The 22,145-nt window shown below is 41.2% G+C and overlaps 1 protein-coding gene across 2 annotated transcripts; it reads right to left on the reverse strand.

The window, feature by feature from the left end:
- Positions 1-562: 562 nt before the first annotated feature.
- On the reverse strand, positions 563-13,048 carry myoz2b (myozenin 2b). 2 transcript variants are annotated; one of them, XM_079811454.1, is made up of 6 exons: positions 12,704-13,048; positions 11,475-11,587; positions 7,651-7,817; positions 6,222-6,318; positions 5,378-5,561; positions 563-1,780 (listed from the first exon to the last, which is right to left on the reverse strand). In XM_079811454.1, exons 2-6 carry the CDS (start codon positions 11,557-11,559, stop codon positions 1,555-1,557), a joined length of 759 nt encoding a protein of 252 aa, XP_079667580.1. In that variant the 5' UTR covers positions 11,560-11,587; positions 12,704-13,048; the 3' UTR covers positions 563-1,554. The 2 variants fall into 2 exon arrangements, with proteins under 2 accessions (XP_079667580.1, XP_079667581.1); XM_079811455.1 differs by having other exon boundaries at positions 12,777-13,043.
- Between the last annotated feature and the right edge of the window lie 9,097 nt (positions 13,049-22,145).

The following is a 22,145-nucleotide window of genomic DNA, read 5'->3' on the forward strand; positions in this document are numbered from 1 at the left end:
TTATGATCGAGTCTATATGATCTATATTTTTCTGAATATAATTAGCATTTGTTGGTCATTGTTGGTTGAATAATGAGATGAAACAAGGCTGCAGGCAAGAGCAGATCACAAGAATATTCCAACAGTGTGTCAGTCACTGCAATTAGTGCAGGTGCAAAAATAATATCAACGAAGAGTATAGGCTATCATTTAGAAGGTATACTTAGTTTAAAACTGATCAAATAATGCAGAAATCAGGTTTTGGTTGTTGTTTGGGGTATATGGAATAGTTCAGTAATGCTTATGAATATATAACGGTCTTTAAGTATTCGAATGTGAAATAGTTAATGTTTTTCAATGCACGTTTTATTAAGAGCTGGAAGGAAGCATTTGCTGACTGGAAGTATTTGTGTTTACTGTAACTGTAGCACAAGGAGTGTCAAATTCAAGGCTACTTATGACTCCTGTAAATATAGCCAGTGTCAGAGGATATGTCTGTGAGATATGTCTCAGTGTAACTGCAGATTCTTCCAGAGACTGATTTGGATGATGATGATGATCAACATGGTATAACAAAATGACAGAAATTTGAAATAAATATGTAATTTATTTGTACAGTTTGGAGCTACAATACAAGCAAATGTTTTAACACTGTGAATATTGATATGTTAAACATCAGCCAAAAGACAGAAATACAGTTCACAGACAATTTTTTCAGAAATATATATTAATATTTTTTTTTTAATAGTACAAACAAAATTTCAGAAACCCAACACATTATTACATGGCTGTCTCAACCCTGACTCTATCCCTGATCAATGCAATTTCAGATTTAAAATGAATGATTTTAAAAAGCTTTGTGGGTTTTTGTGGAACCTAGAGTGCAACATGTTTAATCACAACATTTAAAAAAATTAAAAACCTGAAAATTATGTGATGCTGTACTAAATATACTGATGAAGATGATTGCAACTTTAGAAAACTGATGATGTCTAACCATGTATAACCATGCATAATGTTAGTGAAAATCACTACAACACCCTGGATGTATTAACTCATTGCACAAACTCCACCATATTCTTATAACTCTGTATGTTTTTTTGTTTTGTTTGTTTTTTGCTAATTGTACAAGGACAAAAAAAATAATTGTGCATTCATCCATAAATCAAAATTAATTTATGCTTTTTAAAGGTAATCGACACTGTATTGGTTAGCTAGATAATTATAACATTAAACAAAGTTGTAAAACGATTGGTGATAGCTAAACAGTATAATAACAGTTGCAAAGCTATGTGGAATTTAACCCAACAGAAATGATTCATCCTGATGATAATTAATGCTGCCTCACATAACTATATTTTGTTAAATACCCTTTTGATTCTTTGTTTTTGAGGCATACATTATAAAAATAAATTCCTGTCTTAAGAACAGCTGTCCAAAAGTCACTTCAATATACAAAGAAAAGAAATAAAACACAAATCTGGCCTGCAATTAGAAGATGACTTCTAAAAACACCTTTTACCACAGTCAAGCTCATTGGGCTTGGAGGACAGGAAGGATTCAATCCAGTCAGTGTTACAGATCTTCAGACTCAGGGATCTCGAAAGGCTCTAGAGAGACAGTGGGTAAAATGAGAGGCATGCCTTCGGAGATCCAACCCTGGGCAGTCCTGTTGAAAGTGGGCCGCTTAGCTGTAGGATCCTGGAGCTCAGGGTATTGAGGAACATTCAAGTCCACCTCTGGAAGCTTGAAGGTGATCCCTCGTGGAGATTTTTCGAAACCACCAAATGGAGTAGCCACCCTGAGATTTAACAGATATTTCATTACTAAGGCATCTGTATTGGTTTCTGTTCTGCTGATTTTTGGACAATTTTCATGAATATACTGTATACATAGGCGTGTGTGTGTGTGTGTGTGTGTGTGTGTGTGTGTGTGTGTGTGTGTGTGTGTGTGTGTGTGTGTGTGTGTGTGTGTGTGTGTGTGTGTGTGTGTGTGTGTGTGTGTGTGTGTGTGTGTGTGTGTGTGTGTGTGTGTGTGTGTGTGTGTGTGTGTGTGTGTGTGTGTGTGTGTGTGTGTGTGTGTGTGTGTAAAATATTAAATGTTTTGTTATTTTTTATTTTGTGATTAAATATTTTCCACTCTAGGTTTAAATATAAAATAAAATATACAGGTGCTGGTCATATAGTTAGAATATAATCAAAAAGTTGATTTATTTCACTAATTCCATTCAAAAAGTGAAACTTGTATATTATATTCATTCATTACACACAGACTGATATATTTCAAACGTTTATTTTTATATTTATTTTGATGATTATAACAGACAACTAAGGAAAATCCCAAATTCAGTATCTCAGAAAATTAGAATATTGTGAAAAGGTTCAATATTGAAGACACCTGGTGCCACACTCTAATCAGTTAATGAACTCAAAACACCTGCAAAGGCCTTTAAATCATCTCTCAGTCTAGTTCTGTAGGCTACACAATCATGGGGAAGACTGCTGACTTGACAGTTGTCCAAAAGACCACAATTGACACCTTGCACAAGGAGGGCAAGACACAAAATGTCATTGCAAAAAAGGCTGGCTGTTCACAGAGCTCTGTGTCCAAGCACATTAATAGAGAGTCGAAGGGAAGGAAAAGATGTGGTAGAAAAAAAGTGTACAAGCAATAGGGGTAACCACACCCTGGAGAGGATCGTGAAACAAAACCCATTCAAAAATTGTGGGGGAGATTCACAAAGAGTGGACTGGAGCTGGAGTCAGTGCTTCAAGAACCACTACACACAGACGTATGCAAGACATGGGTTTCAGCTGTCGCATTCCTTGTGTCAAGCCACTCTTGAACAACAGACAGCGTCAGAAGCGTCTCGCCTGTGCTAAAGACAAAAAGGAAAAAAAGTGGTCCAAAGTTATGATCTCTGATGAAAGTAAATTTTGCATTTCCTTTGGAAATCAGAGTCCCAGAGTCTGGAGGAAGAGAGGAGAGGCACACAATCCACGTTGCTTGAGGTCCAGTGTAAAGTTTCCACAGTCAGTGATGGTTTGGGGTGCCATGTCATGGTTGATCCACTGTGTTTTCTGAGGTCCAAGGTCAATGCAGCCGTATAGGAAGTTTTAGAGCACTTCATGCTTCCTACTGCTGACCAACTTTATGGAGATGCAGATTTAATTTTCCAACAGGACTTGGCACCTGCACATAGTGCCAAAGCAACCAGTACCTGGTTTAAGGACCATGGTATCCCTGTTCTTAATTGGCCAGCAAACTCGCCTAGAAAAATCTATGGGGTATGGTGAAGAGGAAGATGCAATATGCCAGACCAAACAATGCAGAAGAGCTGAAGGCCACTATCAGAGCAACCTGGGCTCTCATAACACCTGAGCAGTGCCACAGACTGATCGACTACATGCCACGCAGCATTGCTGCAGTAATTCAGGCAAAAGGAGCCCCAATTAAGTATTGAGTGCTGTACATGCTCATACTTTTCATGTTCATACTTTTCAGTTGGCCAAGATTTCTAAAAATCCTTTCTTTGTATTGGTCTTAAGTAATATTCTAATTTGATGAGACACTGAATTTGGGATTTTCCTTAGTTGTCAGTTATAATCATCATAATTAAAATAAATAAACATTTGAAATATATCAGTCTGTGTGTAATGAATGAATATAATATACAAGTTTCACTTTTTGAATGGAATTAGTGAAATAAATCAACTTTTTGATGATATTCTAATTATATGACCAGCACCTGTAATATCAAATTAATCAGGGATAGATATACATACACCGATCAGGCATAACATTACGACCTATTATTCATATATTCCTATTATTGTGTTGATCCTCCTTTTGCTGCCAAAACAGCCCTGACCCTTTGAGGCATGGACTCCACTAGATGGATCAGACTTGTTTGTTCAGCACATCCCACAGATGCTTGATTGGATTGAGATCTGGGGAATTTGGAGGCCAATCAACTCCTCAAACTCGTTGTTGTGCTCCTCAAACCATTCCTGAACCATTTTTGCTTTGTGGCAGGGCACACTATCCTGCTGAAAGAGGCCACAGCCACCAGGGAATACCGTTTCCATGAAAGGCTGTACATGGTCTGCAGCAATGCAGGTGGTACGTGTCAAAGTAACATCCACGGACTGCAGGACCCAAGGTTTCCTAGCAGAACATTGCCCATAGTGCATCCTGATGCCATGTATTCCCCAGGTAAGCGATGCACACGCACCCGGCCATCCACGTGATGTAAAAGAAAACATGATTCATCAGACCAAGCCAGCTTCTTCCATTGCTCCGTGGTCCAGTTCTGATGCTCACGTGCCCACTGTTGGTGCTTTTTTAGCAGTGGGCAGGGGTCAGCATGGGCACCCTGGCTATGCAGCCCCATACGCAACAAACTGTGATGCACTGTGTATTCTGACACCTTTCTATCAGAATCAGCATTACCTTCTTGAGCAATTTGAGCTACAGTAGCTCGTCTGTTTGATCGGACCACACGGAGATGCTCTGGCCATCTAGTCATCACAATTTGGCCCTTGTCAAACTTGCTCAAATCCTTACGCTTGCCAATTTTTCCTGCTTCTAACACATCAACTTTGAGGACAAAATGTTCACTTGCTGCCTAATATAACCCACCAACTAACAGGTGCCGTGATGAAGAGATAATCAGTGTTATTCACTTCACCTGTCATAATGTTATGCCTGATCAGTGTATATCCCATGTAGTATACAGACCATGAAGAAATTAAACAAAAATAAAACATCCCTATATGTATATATATATATATATATATATATATATATATATATATATATATATATATATATATATATATATATATATATATATATATATATATATATATATATATATATATATATATATATATATATATAAACTATGTGAAAAAAAAAGAAAACACATTCACATTCAAACACATTCAAAAGATATATATACTTACTTATTTTGACCACAAATCCAGTATAAATCCAGTATAAATTCAGTATAAATCAGAACTCAACAATTCCAAAAAATAACTCAACATTTTAGGGCATGAGCACATTTTTCAGATATGATTTATCGTATATATGGATATTGAGACTGCACCTCCTGTTCACCTCCTCAGGATGGTGCTGTGTTGTGCAGATACTTTATTAGAGAACTGATCATATATGCTTGAAAAACTGTACCATTTGCAACCGTGTGTCATACATTAAAAATAACAATGTTAAAATAACATCATTAATAACATCATCAACAGTAATTAAACTATATTTAATGATAAATATGATAACTAAACCAACATATCCAAAAAAAAATATTTTTGTTGTTGTTGTTGTTGTTGTTGGAAACAGTATTCACATGATGGCATTAAGAAAAAAAATGCAATACCTATTAAAGCTTTTGTAGTCAGGCAGCTCTGTTTTAGGCTCAGGCACTGGCATGTGAACTTTAAGTGTGTCGGCCAGTGTGGGGTCATTGATGATCGCCTCTTCCCAGGGAGAGTGGTAGGATTTAGGCATGGCTGTGGCATTGAACCTCTCTGGAGGAATGTTTGTCAAGGGGCCGCCATATCCTGCAAAACAGTTTCTGCTGTTTAGACTTTGATTGGATGTTATCATTTGATCAGGTGAAGTTCTGGATATAGTCCTCTGTAAATAATATCTGATGTAGAACACACCATATAAATTGAAAGGCATTGACCTTGAGATGAAAGGATTGGAACTAAACTGAATCGGGGAGATTAAAACTGAACTCAAACAAAATTAACTGCACTATACTGCACTTACTAAACCTAACAAACTACTACTTAAAAATCCAGTTTTGGCTTGGATTTAGTAGTACAATATGGACTTCAAAATTATGTTACAGAGCAAAAGCAGCATTCATTTGAACATTCAGAGAGTGAAACAAACACACATACCCCTTTTAACCCTTTTAAAGTAACTTCGAGTGATTCACTAGCTAAAAATAGAAAGTAAGTTGGGGGTGGCGTGTGCTGTCGCTATCATGTTATCTTTTCACTCTCTCTGATTCCATTGCACTTACTCTTTCATAGATGATACAAGGCTTTGTAAACATCTTACAAGCATGTGAGGGTGGATAACAAGCAAGTACTGCAATCCGCCTGACTCATCTGCTATTAGTTTTAAGATAAAATTTGTTCTAAAACACGATTCTAGTTCTTGTTACCACATTATTATATAAACTGCGCATTATTGTGATTTTGACATACCTGGTGCAATGTTCTCTGGGTTTGCTGGGTTTCTGGGATCTGGTGTGTTTGGTGCAACTTTATTTTCTGAGTTTTCTGCATTTGCTTGATTTTCATTCTGAAACAAAATGTCAGTTTCAATTTGGACATTGCTCACTGTGTATGTGTAGCAAGACATACAAATACTGTCTACTGTAAATTCACAAACAATTTTATATTAGAATATTCTTCATTTTAAAATAATTTCCCTTTGCAGATAAAGTGGCATGAAAGTAACATTGTTCCACAGTTAAAATAGCACTATGAAAGCACTATATTTTTTGGCAGCAGTTTCTCCACTAAGGGTGAAGTCGGTTAAACTGAGCCACATTTGACATAAATTAAAATGTCTACATAATGCTTAATTACCCCAAAGTGCACTCTCACTCTATGTAAAAAACAAAAAAAAACAAATTATATATATATATATATATATATATATATATATATATATATATATATATATATATATATATATATATATATATATATATATATATATATATATATATATATATATATATATATATATATATATATATATATATATATATACACATATGTACAAAAGACACTTTTAGAATTCCAGGGAGGATTTTAAAACTTCATGTTAACACCACTATTTTCAAGTAAAATAGTTAGGATCAAGGATTTCCACAGAATCATTATATCAAGAGCCTGACACTACAATTGTGTCACAGCACTAACATTCTTTTCTTTTAAAATATATGTTTTAAAATAATTTATTTATAAAAACTATTTACTTTCAAATCTTTCGCTTCACAATGGCCTTGATCTTAGACTATCATTTTAGTGGCAATTAGGAGATAGGCCTACTGTGGTTTTTGCATACATTACACTATATATAAATGTAAAGTTATGTATACTTATCGTGTACAGATTTTTTTATGTCATGTATTTTGGCACACAGTGGTGAGCATGGGCACAGACACACACTTGAACATTGATAAATGAAGTAGGTTGTCAGGGACGCATGGCACTGCTGACCCTAAAGAAGGAACATTTGGAAGGACACAGGGCACGTGGCATTTTCTATCTTCCATGTGTGGCTGCCATTCATTCAACTGAGCACATGTTTGTTTTACCAACTAATAAAATAACCACTCAGTACAGTTGTTCAAACAAGTCAATCACAATTATATAACAGAACAGTTTAGTCTTAGGCTCAGTGTCAGAGATCAAGTGACAAATTAAACATCAAATTAGATGTCTAAGCCATTTTATCACATCAGAAGTCAGTTAGATATTATTGTTATTATCAGCAGCACAATGTAGCTATTACATTGATTTGCATTCTTTGATCTGCCATAATATATGCACAATAAAGCAAATAGACTTCATTATGCATGTAAACTCAAGCCAGTGTATTTGTGTAGATGCTGCTACTTACATTTAAAATGGTGTTGGCTTCATTCTGAATGCTTTCAAATGTGTATTTCTCTGATCTCCGCTGTCGCATCTTAAAAAGGCGCGATCCTCGGTTTGACGAGAGAGAAAGTTCCTCCAACATGATGTCTTTTGGAGTGGAAAGTTTCTTGCCTAGGTCCATAGTAAAACCTGCATTAATATAAAAAAAATGTTTGTTATTACAAATAATTCAACAGAGCCTAAATGGATAATGGATAATCCAAAACCTTGGATAACGTTTTATAATAATCAACTAACTAACTTATATATAAATAAATATATATATATATATATATATATATATATATATATATATATATATATATATATATATATATATATATATATATATATATATATATATATATATATATATATATATATATATATATATATATATATAGTTTGTTATAACTTGTTAAATACACACTTATGTCTATGAAAGTGGCAATAATAATCCTTTATGTTTAAATTTGACATCATGGTTTATTCATTTCAGATGCACATTGTATAGGTAACAATAAAGTTTACTCTTTTCTTCTCCCAGTTCGCCGGCCATTTACAATCATGTATTTCAGGATAAATGGATGTACCAGTATATATATACCAGTCAAAAGTTTGGAATCATTAAGATTTTTTTTTATGGTTTTGAAAGAAGTCTCTTCTGCTCACCAAGGCTGCATTTATTTGATCAAAAATACAGCAAAAACAGAATTATTGTGAAATATTTGTACAATTTAAAATAACCTTTTTCTATTTGAATATATTTTAAAATGCAATTTATTTCTGTGATTCAAAGCTGTATTCTCAACATCATTACCCCAGTCTTTAGAGTCACATGATCCTTCTGAAATCATTCTAATATGCTGATTTGCTGCTCAAGAAACATTTATTATCAATGTTGAAAACAGTTGTGTAAAAAAAAATAAGGATTATTTAATGAATAGAAATTCTGAAATATAAAGCTTTTGCAACATTATAAATGTCTATATTGTCACTTGATCAATTTAATGTATCCTTGCTGATTAAATGTATTAATTTCTTAAAGTTCTTTCCCAAAAAAAAAATAATGATAATAATTCTTACTGACCCAAAACTTTTAAACGGTAGTACAATGTTACAAAAGCGTTCTCTTTCAGATGAATACTGTTCTTTTGAACTTTCTTTTCATCAAATAATCCTAAAAAAAGTTTAACACAACTGCTTTCAACATTGATAATAATCATACATGTTTCTTGAGCAGCAAATCATCGTATTAGAATGATTTCTGAAGGATCATGTGACACTGAAGACTGGAGTAGTGATGCTCAAAATTCAGCTTTGCATCACAGGAATAAATGACATTTTAAAATATATTCAAATAGAAAACAGTTATTTTACATTTTAATATTATTTCACAATATTACAGCTTTTTTGTTGTATTTTTAATAACATAAATGATATATATATATATATATATATATATATATATATATATATATATATATATATATATATATATATATATATATATATATATATATATATATATATATATATATATATATATATATATATATATATATATATACACTCACCTAAAGGATTATTAGGAACACCATACTAATACTGTGTTTGACCCCCTTTCGCCTTCAGAACTGCCTTAAGTCTACGTGGCATTGATTCAACCAGATGCTGAAAGCATTCTTTAGAAATGTTGGCCCATATTGATAGGATAGCATCTTGCAGTTGATGGAGATTTATGGGATGCACATCCAGGGCACGAAGCTCCCGTTCCACCACATCCCAAAGATGCTCTATTGGGTTAAGATCTGGTGACTGTGGGGGCCATTTTAGTACAGTGAACTCATTATCATGTTCAAGAAACCAATTTGAAATGATTCAAGCTTTGTGACATGGTGCATTATCCTGCTGGAAGTAGCCATCAGAGGATGGGTACATGGTGGTCATAAAGGGATGGACATGGTCAGAAACAAAGCTCAGGTAGGCCGTGGCATTTAAACGATGCCCAATTGGCACTAAGGGGCCTAAAGTGTGCCAAGAAAACATCCCCCACACCATTACACCACCACCACCAGCCTGCACAGTGGTAACAAGGCATGATGGATCCATGTTCTCATTCTGTTTACGCCAAATTCTCACTCTACCATCTGAATGTCTCAACAGAAATCGAGACTCATCAGACCAGGCAACATTTTTCCAGTCTTCAACTGTCCAATTTTGGTGAGCTTGTGCAAATTGTAGCCTCTTTTTCCTATTTGTAGTGGAGATGAGTGGTACCCGGTGGGGTCTTCTGCTGTTCCGCCTCATCCGCCTCAAGGTTGTGCATGTTGTGGCTTCACAAATGCTTTGCTGCATACCTCAGTTGTAACGAGTGGTTATTTCAGTCAAAGTTGCTCTTCTATCAGCTTGAATCAGTCGGCCCATTCTCCTCTGACCTCTAGCATCAACAAGGCATTTTCGGCCACAGGACTGCCGCATACTGGATGTTTTTCCCTTTTCACACCATTCTTTGTAAACCCTAGAAATAGTTGTGCGTGAAAATCCCAGTAACTGAGCAGATTGTGAAATACTCAGACCGGCCCGTCTGGCACCAATAACCATGCCACGCTCAGATCTCCTTTCTTTTCCATTCTGACATTCAGTTTGGAGTTCAGGAGATTGTCTTGACCAGGACCACACACCTAAATGCATTGAAGCAACTACCATGTAATTGGTTGATTAGATAATTGCATTAATGAGAAATTGAACAGGTGTTCCTAATAATCCTTTAGGTGAGTGTATATAGACACACACACATGTTTTTTTTATATATATATATATATATATATATATATATATATATATATATATATATATATATATATATATATATATATATATATATATATATATATATATATATATATATATATATATAAAAGTATATCACTTATATATGAACATACATGGCTCATGACATTATTACAATTTATATGGACATTAACTTCTGAAGGTTATATTGCTATAATGTAATGTCTGTTAATACCTTAATAATGAAATTAGGGAACCTTTATAGATGCTTCATGTGATTCATATTTGAATACCTACTCTATATATACATCATATATCATGATATAATAAAACCAAAAATGCACAAAGGTTTTAGTGTGAGTGTGGATGCCTGTGTTAGACACACATTCTATGACAGGTCACATGGGAAAAACATCGAAATGTATTGGTAAATTCATTATAAACAGGTAAAACATGATGATTATGAAAGTTTTATTAAAGGGAAATGTGCATGTCATGTGCTATTGCTGCAGGGACTTTTCACCTAAACTGTTGACGTTATACTACATTACCAAACAGAGCATGTTATTTAAAATAGAAAAAATTCACTTTGTGCATTAATTTTTACTGAAAGATGTTTCAGTATGACAAGGTTTAATGTTACCTAAAGCATTTCAAATTGCTTCTAATCTAAAAAGTAGAACTGAAAGCTTCAGTGTTTGTTTGAACAGGAGAAGCTCTCTTGTTCTCCATGATCTTTATTCTGTGCTCATTTCATCTCCAGCACAGCTGTCCTACCCTATCCTTCCAACTTTAGCCTCTGCAGAAATAGCCCATGACAATGACAGAGTGAATCCACTGGCAGGCAGCAGAACATCCACACAAGATTATTTATGGCTAGAATGAGGCTGTGGCCCTGAACCACGTTCTTGTTAAATGTTGGCCTTTCTCTCTGTGACGGGCAGCTATGTTTTGTGCTGTGCTCTGTAATCATTCAGTGCTGATCTGAGAACAGGTTTTGATAGAAGGTTATACCGTTGGCACCACCATGGACCTCATGGCAAAGGGCAGCTGCCTGCATCTTCCTCTCACGCACTGAAAGAGTGCTGAACTGTGACATGTTGGTTTAAATGAGAATCCCAGTAGTGCTGCAATACATAAAGGACACAGATACTTGAAGTAGAACGATCTAAAGTCCATTTATAGGATAATGCGATGAAAAGTCCTGAGAGAACCTGTCTGAAAAAAAGAAGGTTACAAATGAGGATAAAAAAAACTATAAGCTTTATAAATAGGATTAATTAATCTATTATTGTAACTACAATATTGTATGTTTTCATTGCTATAATTCATGATATGTTGGCACTCAGGATTTTCAAAATATGTTGCCACTCTTATTGTAATTTAACTGAAATAAAAATGAATTTAAATAAACTTCTAATTTAAGACTTCTGTGTAAAACTGTTGAGGATTGCTATGGCGTTTTTGACCCTGACAATTTTAATAGAAAACATAAAATACAATTTTAATAATTAAGACTATTAAAACTGAAGCAAATACTTTATTCCATATTTAGACTTTAGCCATTGTAAATGTCCTTCCACAAGGGTCATTTAAGCATAAAGGTGAAACTTACCCGACCACAAGCCAAATCTTTATACAGAACAATACAGCATATATGTCATGAAGTGATATAAATCAATCGTTATGCATGAGCTGTTGACGGAACATTGTGTCCAGGGTGTAGATTGGGTTACTGAGGCTGATCAAAGCCAATAGAAACTTTTTTCGTACAGTTCAGACGGCCTAGCTATTTTATCCTTTACTTGCTGCTCTCATCAAAAACCTTAAAACGATTGAACTCTGTATTCTCTTTTTTTGTAACATTGCTATTGATTAAATTGATTTGTCAGTAGGCTGTTATTCCTAATGAAAACGTTTGCTTTTTTTCAAGGTTATGCATTAAAATTAGTTTATCTGCATGCTTTGTATTTCTCTGACAATAACATTTTAAAATGTAATTCTGTTCAGTGATCATTCCATTATTATCTGCACATTTATACATAATCTCTCTTCTAAATGCCACATTTAAGATTTTTCTCATTTAAAATACATCTCTTTGTATCTGTTTTGTTAACATAGTTTAAGGGTCAGAACTGTCCACAAGACACAGCCCACAACCCCCAACATTGTTATAACACATGTCAGTTATCATTATATCCGCACAGCACACACTCTCTCAAGGAAGGCCAGCTGCTTCTTACCTGTAAGAGCTGCTGAGTTCTACCTGTACAAATGTAGAGTTTACTTTAGATATATCGATCCGGCCTGATTTACCTTTGTCTCGCACTCTGTTCTTGACTTGCACTGGGATGGGGGTGTGTGCGGGTGTTAGTGGAACGCCAGCTTACATCAATAGGCTAATTTTAGCTGTGTTCAGCACTCAAACCTCTCACAATGCTATAAGATGGTATGGAAGGGGGAGGGAGAGGGAGAGGGAGAGGGAGAGGGAGAACTGCATGCATGAGAATAAAGTGTACAAAAGTCTGTGGGTGAGTACTTTGTATATATGTGAGTAAATGGTGATGAGGCTTTAGTCTGTGTAATTCTTAGCTTCAGAGGCTGGGATTTTCTTGATTGTTATTTAAGGCGGGCCTTCCAGCAGATAGACCCCACTATTTCTCATTCCAGAAGCATGGGCAGTATGATGATCCTGCTATTGCCATATTGCATAACACATAATCAGTACTCAGAACTGAGATAGCTATCAGCTCCAAAAGATCTGACTGAATTATGGTAGTAGTAAACATTGGTATTATACAACAGTAACAGCATTTTTGGTCAGCATGCTTTAATACAACTCTCTTTATGGTCCAGCTTGATAAGTTTTATGATAGATGCGAGAATTTCAATGTTTGTGCACTGCTCAAATTGTAAATGTCGAGGTCCTGGAACAACAGGAGGTGACAAATCCTGCAAGTTAGTGGGGTAGGGAAAGGGGACACGCTCCTGTGAGCAAGTAAGACATGCTGCTGCTATACAATAGAGCGTACATTAATTACCTGTAGCAGATCTATACAGGTGGAGCTGGGGACGGTGGAGGGTTTCTGGTTTGGAATCTCCTCAAGTTCAATCATCACCAATGTGCAGCATCCACCTGGATGATGCAATGACAGCCATAATGCACCAGCTTTTTGGAGGAGGGGATATGAAGTGATGAAGCCAATCAGTATATATCTGGGGATGATTAGGTGGCCAAATGGGAAATTTGGTCACTGTAACGGACATAGGCAAATAAGAGCTGTTCGTGTAAACCTCACTCCCCTGATCTCAAGAGGTGCTGGTAACTGATGTTAGAGGCTGCAGTCTTTAGCGTCCTTGTTAGCGTGCCCCCCTCTCGCACCGGAGACCCCGGTTCGAATCTAGCTCAGAGCGGGTCAAGTAGGACCAGTCACATTTGGTGTCATGACCCGGATGGGAGTGAGGTTTAGGGGGGTTAGGGTAACAGACATAGGTTTTTATGACCACTGAGAGTCAAGACCTCTGTTTAATGTCTCATCTGAAGGATGGTGCGTTTTGACAGTTCAGTGTCCCCATAACTATACTGTTAGTGGTGTGTTAGGGCCCACACAGACCACAGTGTAAGCACCCGGCTGGCCTCACTAACACTTCTTTATGCACACACTATCAGAGATAAAGACATAATTAAAGACTAAGAATAACAGTGAAATCACCACACTTCCACAATTTCCAACAAAGTCTGAATACTTTTTATTTAAACATTTTAAAATATTGCTTTGGAGGCTTGTCCAGAACTATCATGTTTGAAGTGTGAGATCTAAATCACATCCATAGTTTTGCAAATGCATCTGCATTTGTCACAACTAAATAGTTTAATTGTACAAGACAGTAGTCAAGCCAAAATCTGATAAATATTTGACAGAAAACATACACATACTGTGGAAAATTATTTCCTTTTTGAGGACAAATTAAAGTAATCTAACCTAATACTAACACTGAAAAAGTGACTTTCACTCATTTTGTGCTCATTCATAGTGTAAAAGATGTAATGTACATGTTAATTTTAAAATTACTTAGTTTATTTATTCCTATTCATTATATATATATATATATATATATATATATATATATATATATATATATATATATATATACATATATATATATATATATATATATATATATATATATATATATATATATATATATATATATATATATATATATATATATATATATATATATATATATATATATATATATATATATATATACATATATATATATATATATATATATACAACATACATGTAAACTGACAACGTATTTCTACTGTGAGTTTCATTCCACACCATATAATATGAGTTCCATAGGTACATAGGTAATGAAGCTCATTCTCTAATTGGACAAAATATAATAAAAGCGTGTAGTAGTGAACAAAAGGAAAAACAATTCACAGTTTTCCTCTTAGCAAATTTCCTCTTACGAAATAAATTTCCTAAAACGTCTGTAATTACAAAATGAATCAATTCAAATATCAACTAATAAAGCCCCTTTTTGTAAAAGCCATTCTATGATTTAATTTGATCAATCACATTAATATTTTGATTACAGTTTCCAACTGACTCTATGCGAATGTGGATAGTTTGTGTGAAGTGTGACATTACTTGGCAGAGAACTACCCCTGCTGTACCTGTTGCTGGTCTCCAGAGGCTGTGAAGGACGGAAAGGTGGCCCATATACAACTGTTTCTTTTGGCACTGAAGAAAAGCTGTTAGTAGGGGATGTAACAGCTATTACAGGTGCCATCTCCTGTGGGCCACCAACTAACTCATACAACACTCTTTGCTTCCATTCTGCTGGTGTTTCTGGTAGTGATTTTCTATGAGTAGCAGACATTTTAACCTCATCGAGAACAAAAGGGCTTTGAGCAACTGCCTCCATAGAAGAGAGTGTTTTTTGGGGCTGCTCCACCCAAGAAAATTGCCTGTTCAGTGATTCACGTGTTGGATGGACACCAAAGGTGGACACTGTGGGAGACACAGAGGACAGTCTCTGAGGAAAAGACAAGGAATGCCTCCATCTGAATCCCTACAGAGAAAGAAAGATGGACATTCATTTATCAGTACTAGTAAAACAGTTCAGTATGACTCACAAGCCTTATCAAATAATCACAGATTTAGTTTGTAACATTTAGAAACTCTTGTCACATTTGGATTAGGGTTAGGGTTAGGGTTCTCGCAATAATTTTTACAGAAAACAAAATATAAATGATTACATGTATTTAGACTGCCCTCATATGGACTGCGTCTGTAAATGCTCTTCAGAGACATTGTACTTATTTTAGGTTAGGGGAGGTTATTGGTCGTCATGATTTATAATTAGATACTGTCACTGTTTTTCAGAGTGGTTGCACTCTTGATAAGAGTAATATATATATATATATATATATATATATATATATATATATATATTAATAAATATGAATATATGTAATAAAATGATGTGTATATAATTAAATTAATTAAACATATAATTGAACACATAATTATAAAAAATATATTTGACAAATATTGTGATTTGGATTTTTTTTCTCTCCTTTTTCTATTATTCAATCAGTCACCCTGAAATATTTTTTTATTTGACATAACGTCTCGGTTACGTATGTAACCCTCGTTCCCTGAGGAGGGAACGGAGACGTACGTCAGTGACTGACGAATGGGGGTTTCGCCTAGAAGCCAATTACCTTCGAGGTGTTTAACAGCGCCCAATGGCGTGCCAATGCCATGGACAATGCGGAATTTGCATACGTAACTCCGCCCCACCGCGTGGGTATATAAGGAAGTACGCTGGCAACATCGCATTATGTATCTGCTGCGGAGCCAAGATCTGAACTCCGCGTTCCAGCAGCACAGCTGACGTGGCTGAGGAACGTACGTCTCCGTTCCCTCCTCAGGGAACGAGGGTTACATACGTAACCGAGACGTTCCCTTTCGTTCAGTCACTCCGACGTACGTCAGTGACTGACGAATGGGGGTTCCAATATAACCGCGCCACTCAGCTGTCGTCCAGTGCCCTGCATAAGTGTGAGATCCCGCCACTTAAGGCCGTAGGACTCCCACTTATCACAGGATTACCAAGGTACACTGGGAAGCATATCCCAGTGAGGGAATGCCAAAGATGCCTACCCGTGGGGAGGACTTAGAGAGTACACATATGACCCGCTGTGGGCTGCATATGGAAGAACTCTAGGGTACCAGCCGAAGGTGGATTTTTAACCCTAGGGGTGGCAGGGCTTGCCAAGGGAAAGACACCTGCTCACTGAGGAGGCTTACGGTGGAAATACTCGTGTGGGGGTCGCCGGAGGGAACCATGCACACGGGGCACCTGGCCGGACATGAGGGTCTGGGCTCGAAAGGGCAGACTGAACTGATGTCGGCGTCGACAGTGCTGGAGGAGCTCAGGGCTCTCGGGGAGCTCACCTGAGGAAATATATCGCACGTATCCAGTCCGTGGAGTGGAGTGGCGAGCAAGCGAAGACACCTAAGCCTGGTCCATTACCGGCCCCTCGGGGGGGCGAGTACATAGTCGGACACTGGCTCCACTCGGAGATTGTAGAATCTGGCGAATGTGTTGGGTGTCGCCCAGCCTGCAGCTCTGCAGATGTCTGTTAGCGAGGCGCCATGCGCTAGAGCCCAAGAGGAGGCCACACTCCGGGTGGAGTGTGCCCTCACACCAAGGGGAAATGGTCTACCTTGCTGCTGGTAAGCCAAAACAATGGTGTCTACTATCCAGTGAGACAACCTCTGCTTTTAGAGAGCACTTCCCTTCCGCTCTCCACCATAACAGACAAAGAGCTGGTCTGAGGTCCTGAAACACTGCGTCATGTCTACGTAAGCGCGGAGAGCGCGTACTGGACAGAGCAATGCCAAGGCTGGGTCTGCCTCCTCCAAAGGCAGCGCTTGCAGGTTCACTACCTGATCTCTGAAGGGAGTGGTAGGAACCTTGGGCACATATCCAGGCCGGGGTCTCAAGGTCACGTGAGAGTTAGCCGGCCCGAAATCTAGGCACGCTTCGTCAACCGAAAATGCCTGTAGGTCCCCGACCCTCTTAAGAGAGGCCAATGCGGTCAGCAGAGCCGTCTTCATCGACAGAAACTTAATATCGACCGACCGCAAAGGCTCAAAGGGAGGCCTCTGCAGAGCACTTAGGACTACTGAGAGGTCCCAAGAGGGAACGAGAGGAGAGCGAGGAGGATTCAGTCTCCTCGCCCCCCTCAGGAACCTGATGATCAGGTCGTGCTGACTTACCTTCTTGTTCTCCAAGAGATCGTGGGGGGCAGATATAGCGGCCACATAAACTTTGAGGGTGGAGGGAGACAGCCTTCGCTCCAGCCCCTCTTGGAGAAACTCAAGCACGGACCCGATCGGGCATTTCCAGGGGTCTTCTTGGCGGGAAGAGCACCTGGTGACGAAGAGGTTCCACTTCAACGCATAGAGGTGTCGTGTAGACTCTGCCCTAGAGGAAGTGATGGTGGCGGCCACCGTAGGTGGCAGGCCACTCAAACCTGCCGCGTCCCGTCCAGAAGCCACACGTGGAGCTTCCAGAGCGCTGGACGCGGGTGCCAGAGGGTGCCCCGTCTCTGAGAGAGGAGGTCCGGTCTCAGAGGAATAGGCCAGGGAGGGGCTGTCGCAAGGAGTAGCAGTTCTGAGAACCAGGTCTGGCCATGCCAATACGGGGCGACCAACATGACCTGCTCCTTGTCCTCCCTGATCTTGCACAGTACTCGTGCGAGAAGGCTCACTGGGGGAAACGCATATAAGCGTAGGCCCTGGGGCCAGCTGTGCGCCAGTGCATCCGTGCCGAGCGTGCCCTCGGACAGGGAATAGTACAGGCTGCAGTGGGAAGAGTCTTGGGAGGCAAACAGATCTACCTGTGCGACGCCGAACTGTTCCCAAATCAGCTGGACCATCTGGGGATGGAGTCTCCATTCTCCAGGAAGTGGCTGAATCCGTGAGAGCTCGTCGGCTGCACGGTTCAGGACCCCCGGGATGTGGATAGCACGAATGGACCTCAGGTGCTTCTGACTCCATAAAACGAGATGGCGGGCGAGTTGAGACATACGGCGGGAGCGTAGACCGCCCTGGTGGTTGATGTATGCTACTGTGGCCGTGTTGTCTGTCCGGACAAGTACGTGTTGACCCCTCAGCAACACTCGGAAGCGGTGCAGGGCGAACCGTACTGCCAGCAACTCGAGGCAATTGACATGCAGGAGTTTGCGCTGGGGTCCTGTCCAGGAGCCCGCGGCTGCTTGTCCATTGCACATGGCACCCCAGCCCGTGGCGGAGGCATCTGTTGATACAACAACATGCCTGAAAACTCGTTCTAAGGACACTCCGGCCCGTAGAAAACTGAGGTTCGACCACGGAGTGAGTGTCTGTAAGCAGGCCCGGGTCACTTGGACCTGGAGCGTGCCAGACCGCCATGCCCATCTCGGGACTCAATCGCGAAGCCAGTGCTGAAGCGGTCTCATATGTAGCAATCCGAGCGGCATTACCGCGGCTACCGATGCCATATGCCCCAGGAGCCTCTGAAAATGTTTCAGTGGAACCGCACTCTTGCTCTCGATTTGACGGAGGCAAGTCAGCAGAGACTGCGCACGCTCGCTCGTAAGCTGCGCGCACATGACGACCGAGTCGATCTCCATACCGAGAAAAGAGATCCTCTGCACTGGGCAGAGTTTGCTCTTCTCCCAGTTGACCCGAAGGCCCAGACAGGCTAAGTGGTGGAGAACCAGATCTCTGTGTTCGCAAACCTGCTCTCGAGAGTGACTCAGTATGAGCCAGTCGTCGAGGTAGTTCAGGTAACGAACCCCGTGCTGCCGTAGGGGCGCAAGGGCTGCCTCGGCAATCTTCGTAAAGACGCAAGGGGACAGAGATAGCCCGAATGGGAGGACCGCGTACTGGTATGCCCGCCCCTCGAAAGCAAACCGTAGGAACGGTCTGTGTCGAGGTAAGATGGAGACATGAAAGTAGGCGTCCTTCAGGTCGATCGCTGCAAACCAATCGCCGGGACGAACGCATTCGAAAAGGCGCTTCGCTGTCAACATCTTGAACGGAAACTTGTGAAGGTAACGGTTCAAGATGCGCAGGTCCAGGATTGGCCTCAACCCAGGCTGTACAACCCGGACTTCATTTCGGCTGGAGGGACAGGTTCGATCGCACCCTTCGCCAGTAGGGTGGCAACCTCCGCTCTCATGACAGGGGCATTGGCCCCGACCATAGTAAAGCGGACTCCCCGGAAACAGGGAGGAACCTGCGCGAACTGAATCGCGTAGCCGCGCCTGACTGTCTTCTCGACCCAGCCGGACAGCCCTGGAATCTGAAGCCAGGCTCCCAGGAACCCGGGGGCCAGCAGCTGAACAAAGGATTCTCCCCCGGCCCTCCACCGGGGGAAGGAGTGGTCCTGCTACCATCTCCTCGAAAGAATTTCCCATCCCTGAGCCGTCCGTCTCAGGAGCGCTGCTTGGCCTGGCGTTTAGCGGGGCGCGGGGCGGCCTGAGGGGACTTGGACGCCTTCCTACGGCTTCCTCCGCGACCCGGCCCGGGTGAAGGCTGCTGCTGGGACCGGGTGGGAGGGGCGGGAGCCTTAGGAGGGCGTCCTCGGCGGCGAGCAGGCTGAGGCGACTGTGCCGGCGGCTGGGTGGAAGCAGCAGCTGGCCGCCGGGGCAGTACATGTTTGAGAGCCTCAGTCTGCTTCTGGGCGGTTGAAAACTGTTGGGCGAAGTTTTCAACCGCTCCGCCGAAGAGGCCAGCCTGGGATATGGGGGCATCGAGGTAACGTGTCCGCTCGGTGTCCCGCATATCGGCCAGGTTTAGCCACAGGTGTCTCTCCTGGACCACATTTGTGGACATCACTTGACCCAGGGAGCGTGCGGTCACCTTCGTCGCCCGGAGAGCGAGGTCGGTGGCGGCACGCAGCTCATTTAAGAGCCCCGGATCAACTCCACCCTCGTGCATGTCCCTGAGGATCCTGGCCTGGTAGACCTGTAGGATCGCCATGGCATGCAAAGAGGCGGCAGCCTGCCCCGCAGCTCTGTGCGATTTCGCCACCAAGGTTGATGTGAATCGACAGGCTTTGGAGGGGTGCTTAGGATCACCTCGCCAGGTCGAAGCGCTCTGAGGACACAGTTGCATCGCAACAGAACGTTCAACCTGGGGGACCCCAGTGTACCCTTTGGCCGCGGCCCCATCAAGGATGGAGAAGGCGGAGGAGACTGTAGACCGATCACGGGAAGACAACGGGGACTTCCAGGACCGGGCAATCTCCATATGCAGCTCGGGAAAGAAAGGTATTGAGGGCGGGGACTGACGTGAGTCAGCGCGGGCCCCCAGATACCAATCATCGAGCCGCGAGCGTTCGGGACAGGGCGGAGGGTTCCACTCTATCCCTAAACTCGCGGCAGCCCGAGACAACATGGCTGTCAGCTCTGGGTCTGACTCGGGCAATGCTGGCGCGCCCGAAGGCGGCAGCACAGCCGAGTCGTCATCCTCAGAGGACTCGAGCCCACCTTGTGATGCGGTGACCGACATCGCATCATCCTCCGGAGCGCCAAACGAAATGCGCGGGGGAGCCGGAGCTGGCCCCGCGATTTCAGCCTGGACACTCACGGGTTGCGGAACGCTAGAGGGGGGTGTGACCCGAGGCATGAGCGTCGGGGCTTTGTTCCACACCGTAACCCTCAGGTCACCCTGACCACCAGCCGAAGTACCGGCCACGGGGGGCGCGGTAGATCGGGGTGTGGTAGAGGGGACTCTCACTTCAGTACGAAGGTCTTTGAGTCTAGACCGCAGAACCGCGATGGTCATGTTCCCGCAGTGGGAACATGACTCATCCACGAACGCTGCTTGAGCATGCTGAACGCCCAAGCATACCAAGCAGAGATCGTGCCCATCAAAGGAAGTCAACGACCGGCCACACCCAGAAGTACACGGGCGAGACATCCTGAAAAGGACGTGCCACGTGTAAGCTCTTTTAGAGAGGAAGCTTAGACGCCGAAGCGCCCAGGGACCACACACCAGCTGTCAGACGGACCACTGCGCAGATCAGCAGGCAGGCAGTATGCGATCACTGGAACGCGCCGTAGATCCAACGCCTCTGGAAAGCTGCTCGTCTCGAAGGCTGACAAAGACTCAGTTGAAGGCTTGAAGGAGTGAAGAGGTACTCTTGGCTCCAAAGCAGAAACATAATGCGATGTTGCCAGCGTACTTCCTTATATACCCACGCGGTGGGGCGGAGTTACCTATGCAAATTCCGGATTGCCCATGGCATTGGCACGCCATTGGGCGCTGTTAAACACCTCGAAGGTAATTGGCTTATAGGCGAAACCCCCATTCGTCAGTCACTGACGTACGTCGGAGTGACTGAACGAAAGGGAACTTTGTTACTTAACTACAAAAGTGTATACTCTCTCAGTTTGGGAAGGTGGTAGCCTGGATGCCAGCCGAATTTAGCCCCGCCCACAATTTTTTTTGCTCGGGCAATTCGGTCTGGGCTTGCTCCATAGAGGAGTAATTATGCCCGAACAGAAACTGTTCGGACCAATGAAATTGTCAGGGCGGGCTTTAGACGATGATGGACAGATGATAAACAGTAACGTAATCATCCACTTCATCGAAGGCTCTT

This window comes from Gobio gobio (assembly GCF_949357685.1).
Source record: "Gobio gobio genome assembly, chromosome: 3".
Classification (NCBI taxonomy): domain Eukaryota; kingdom Metazoa; phylum Chordata; class Actinopteri; order Cypriniformes; family Gobionidae; genus Gobio; species Gobio gobio.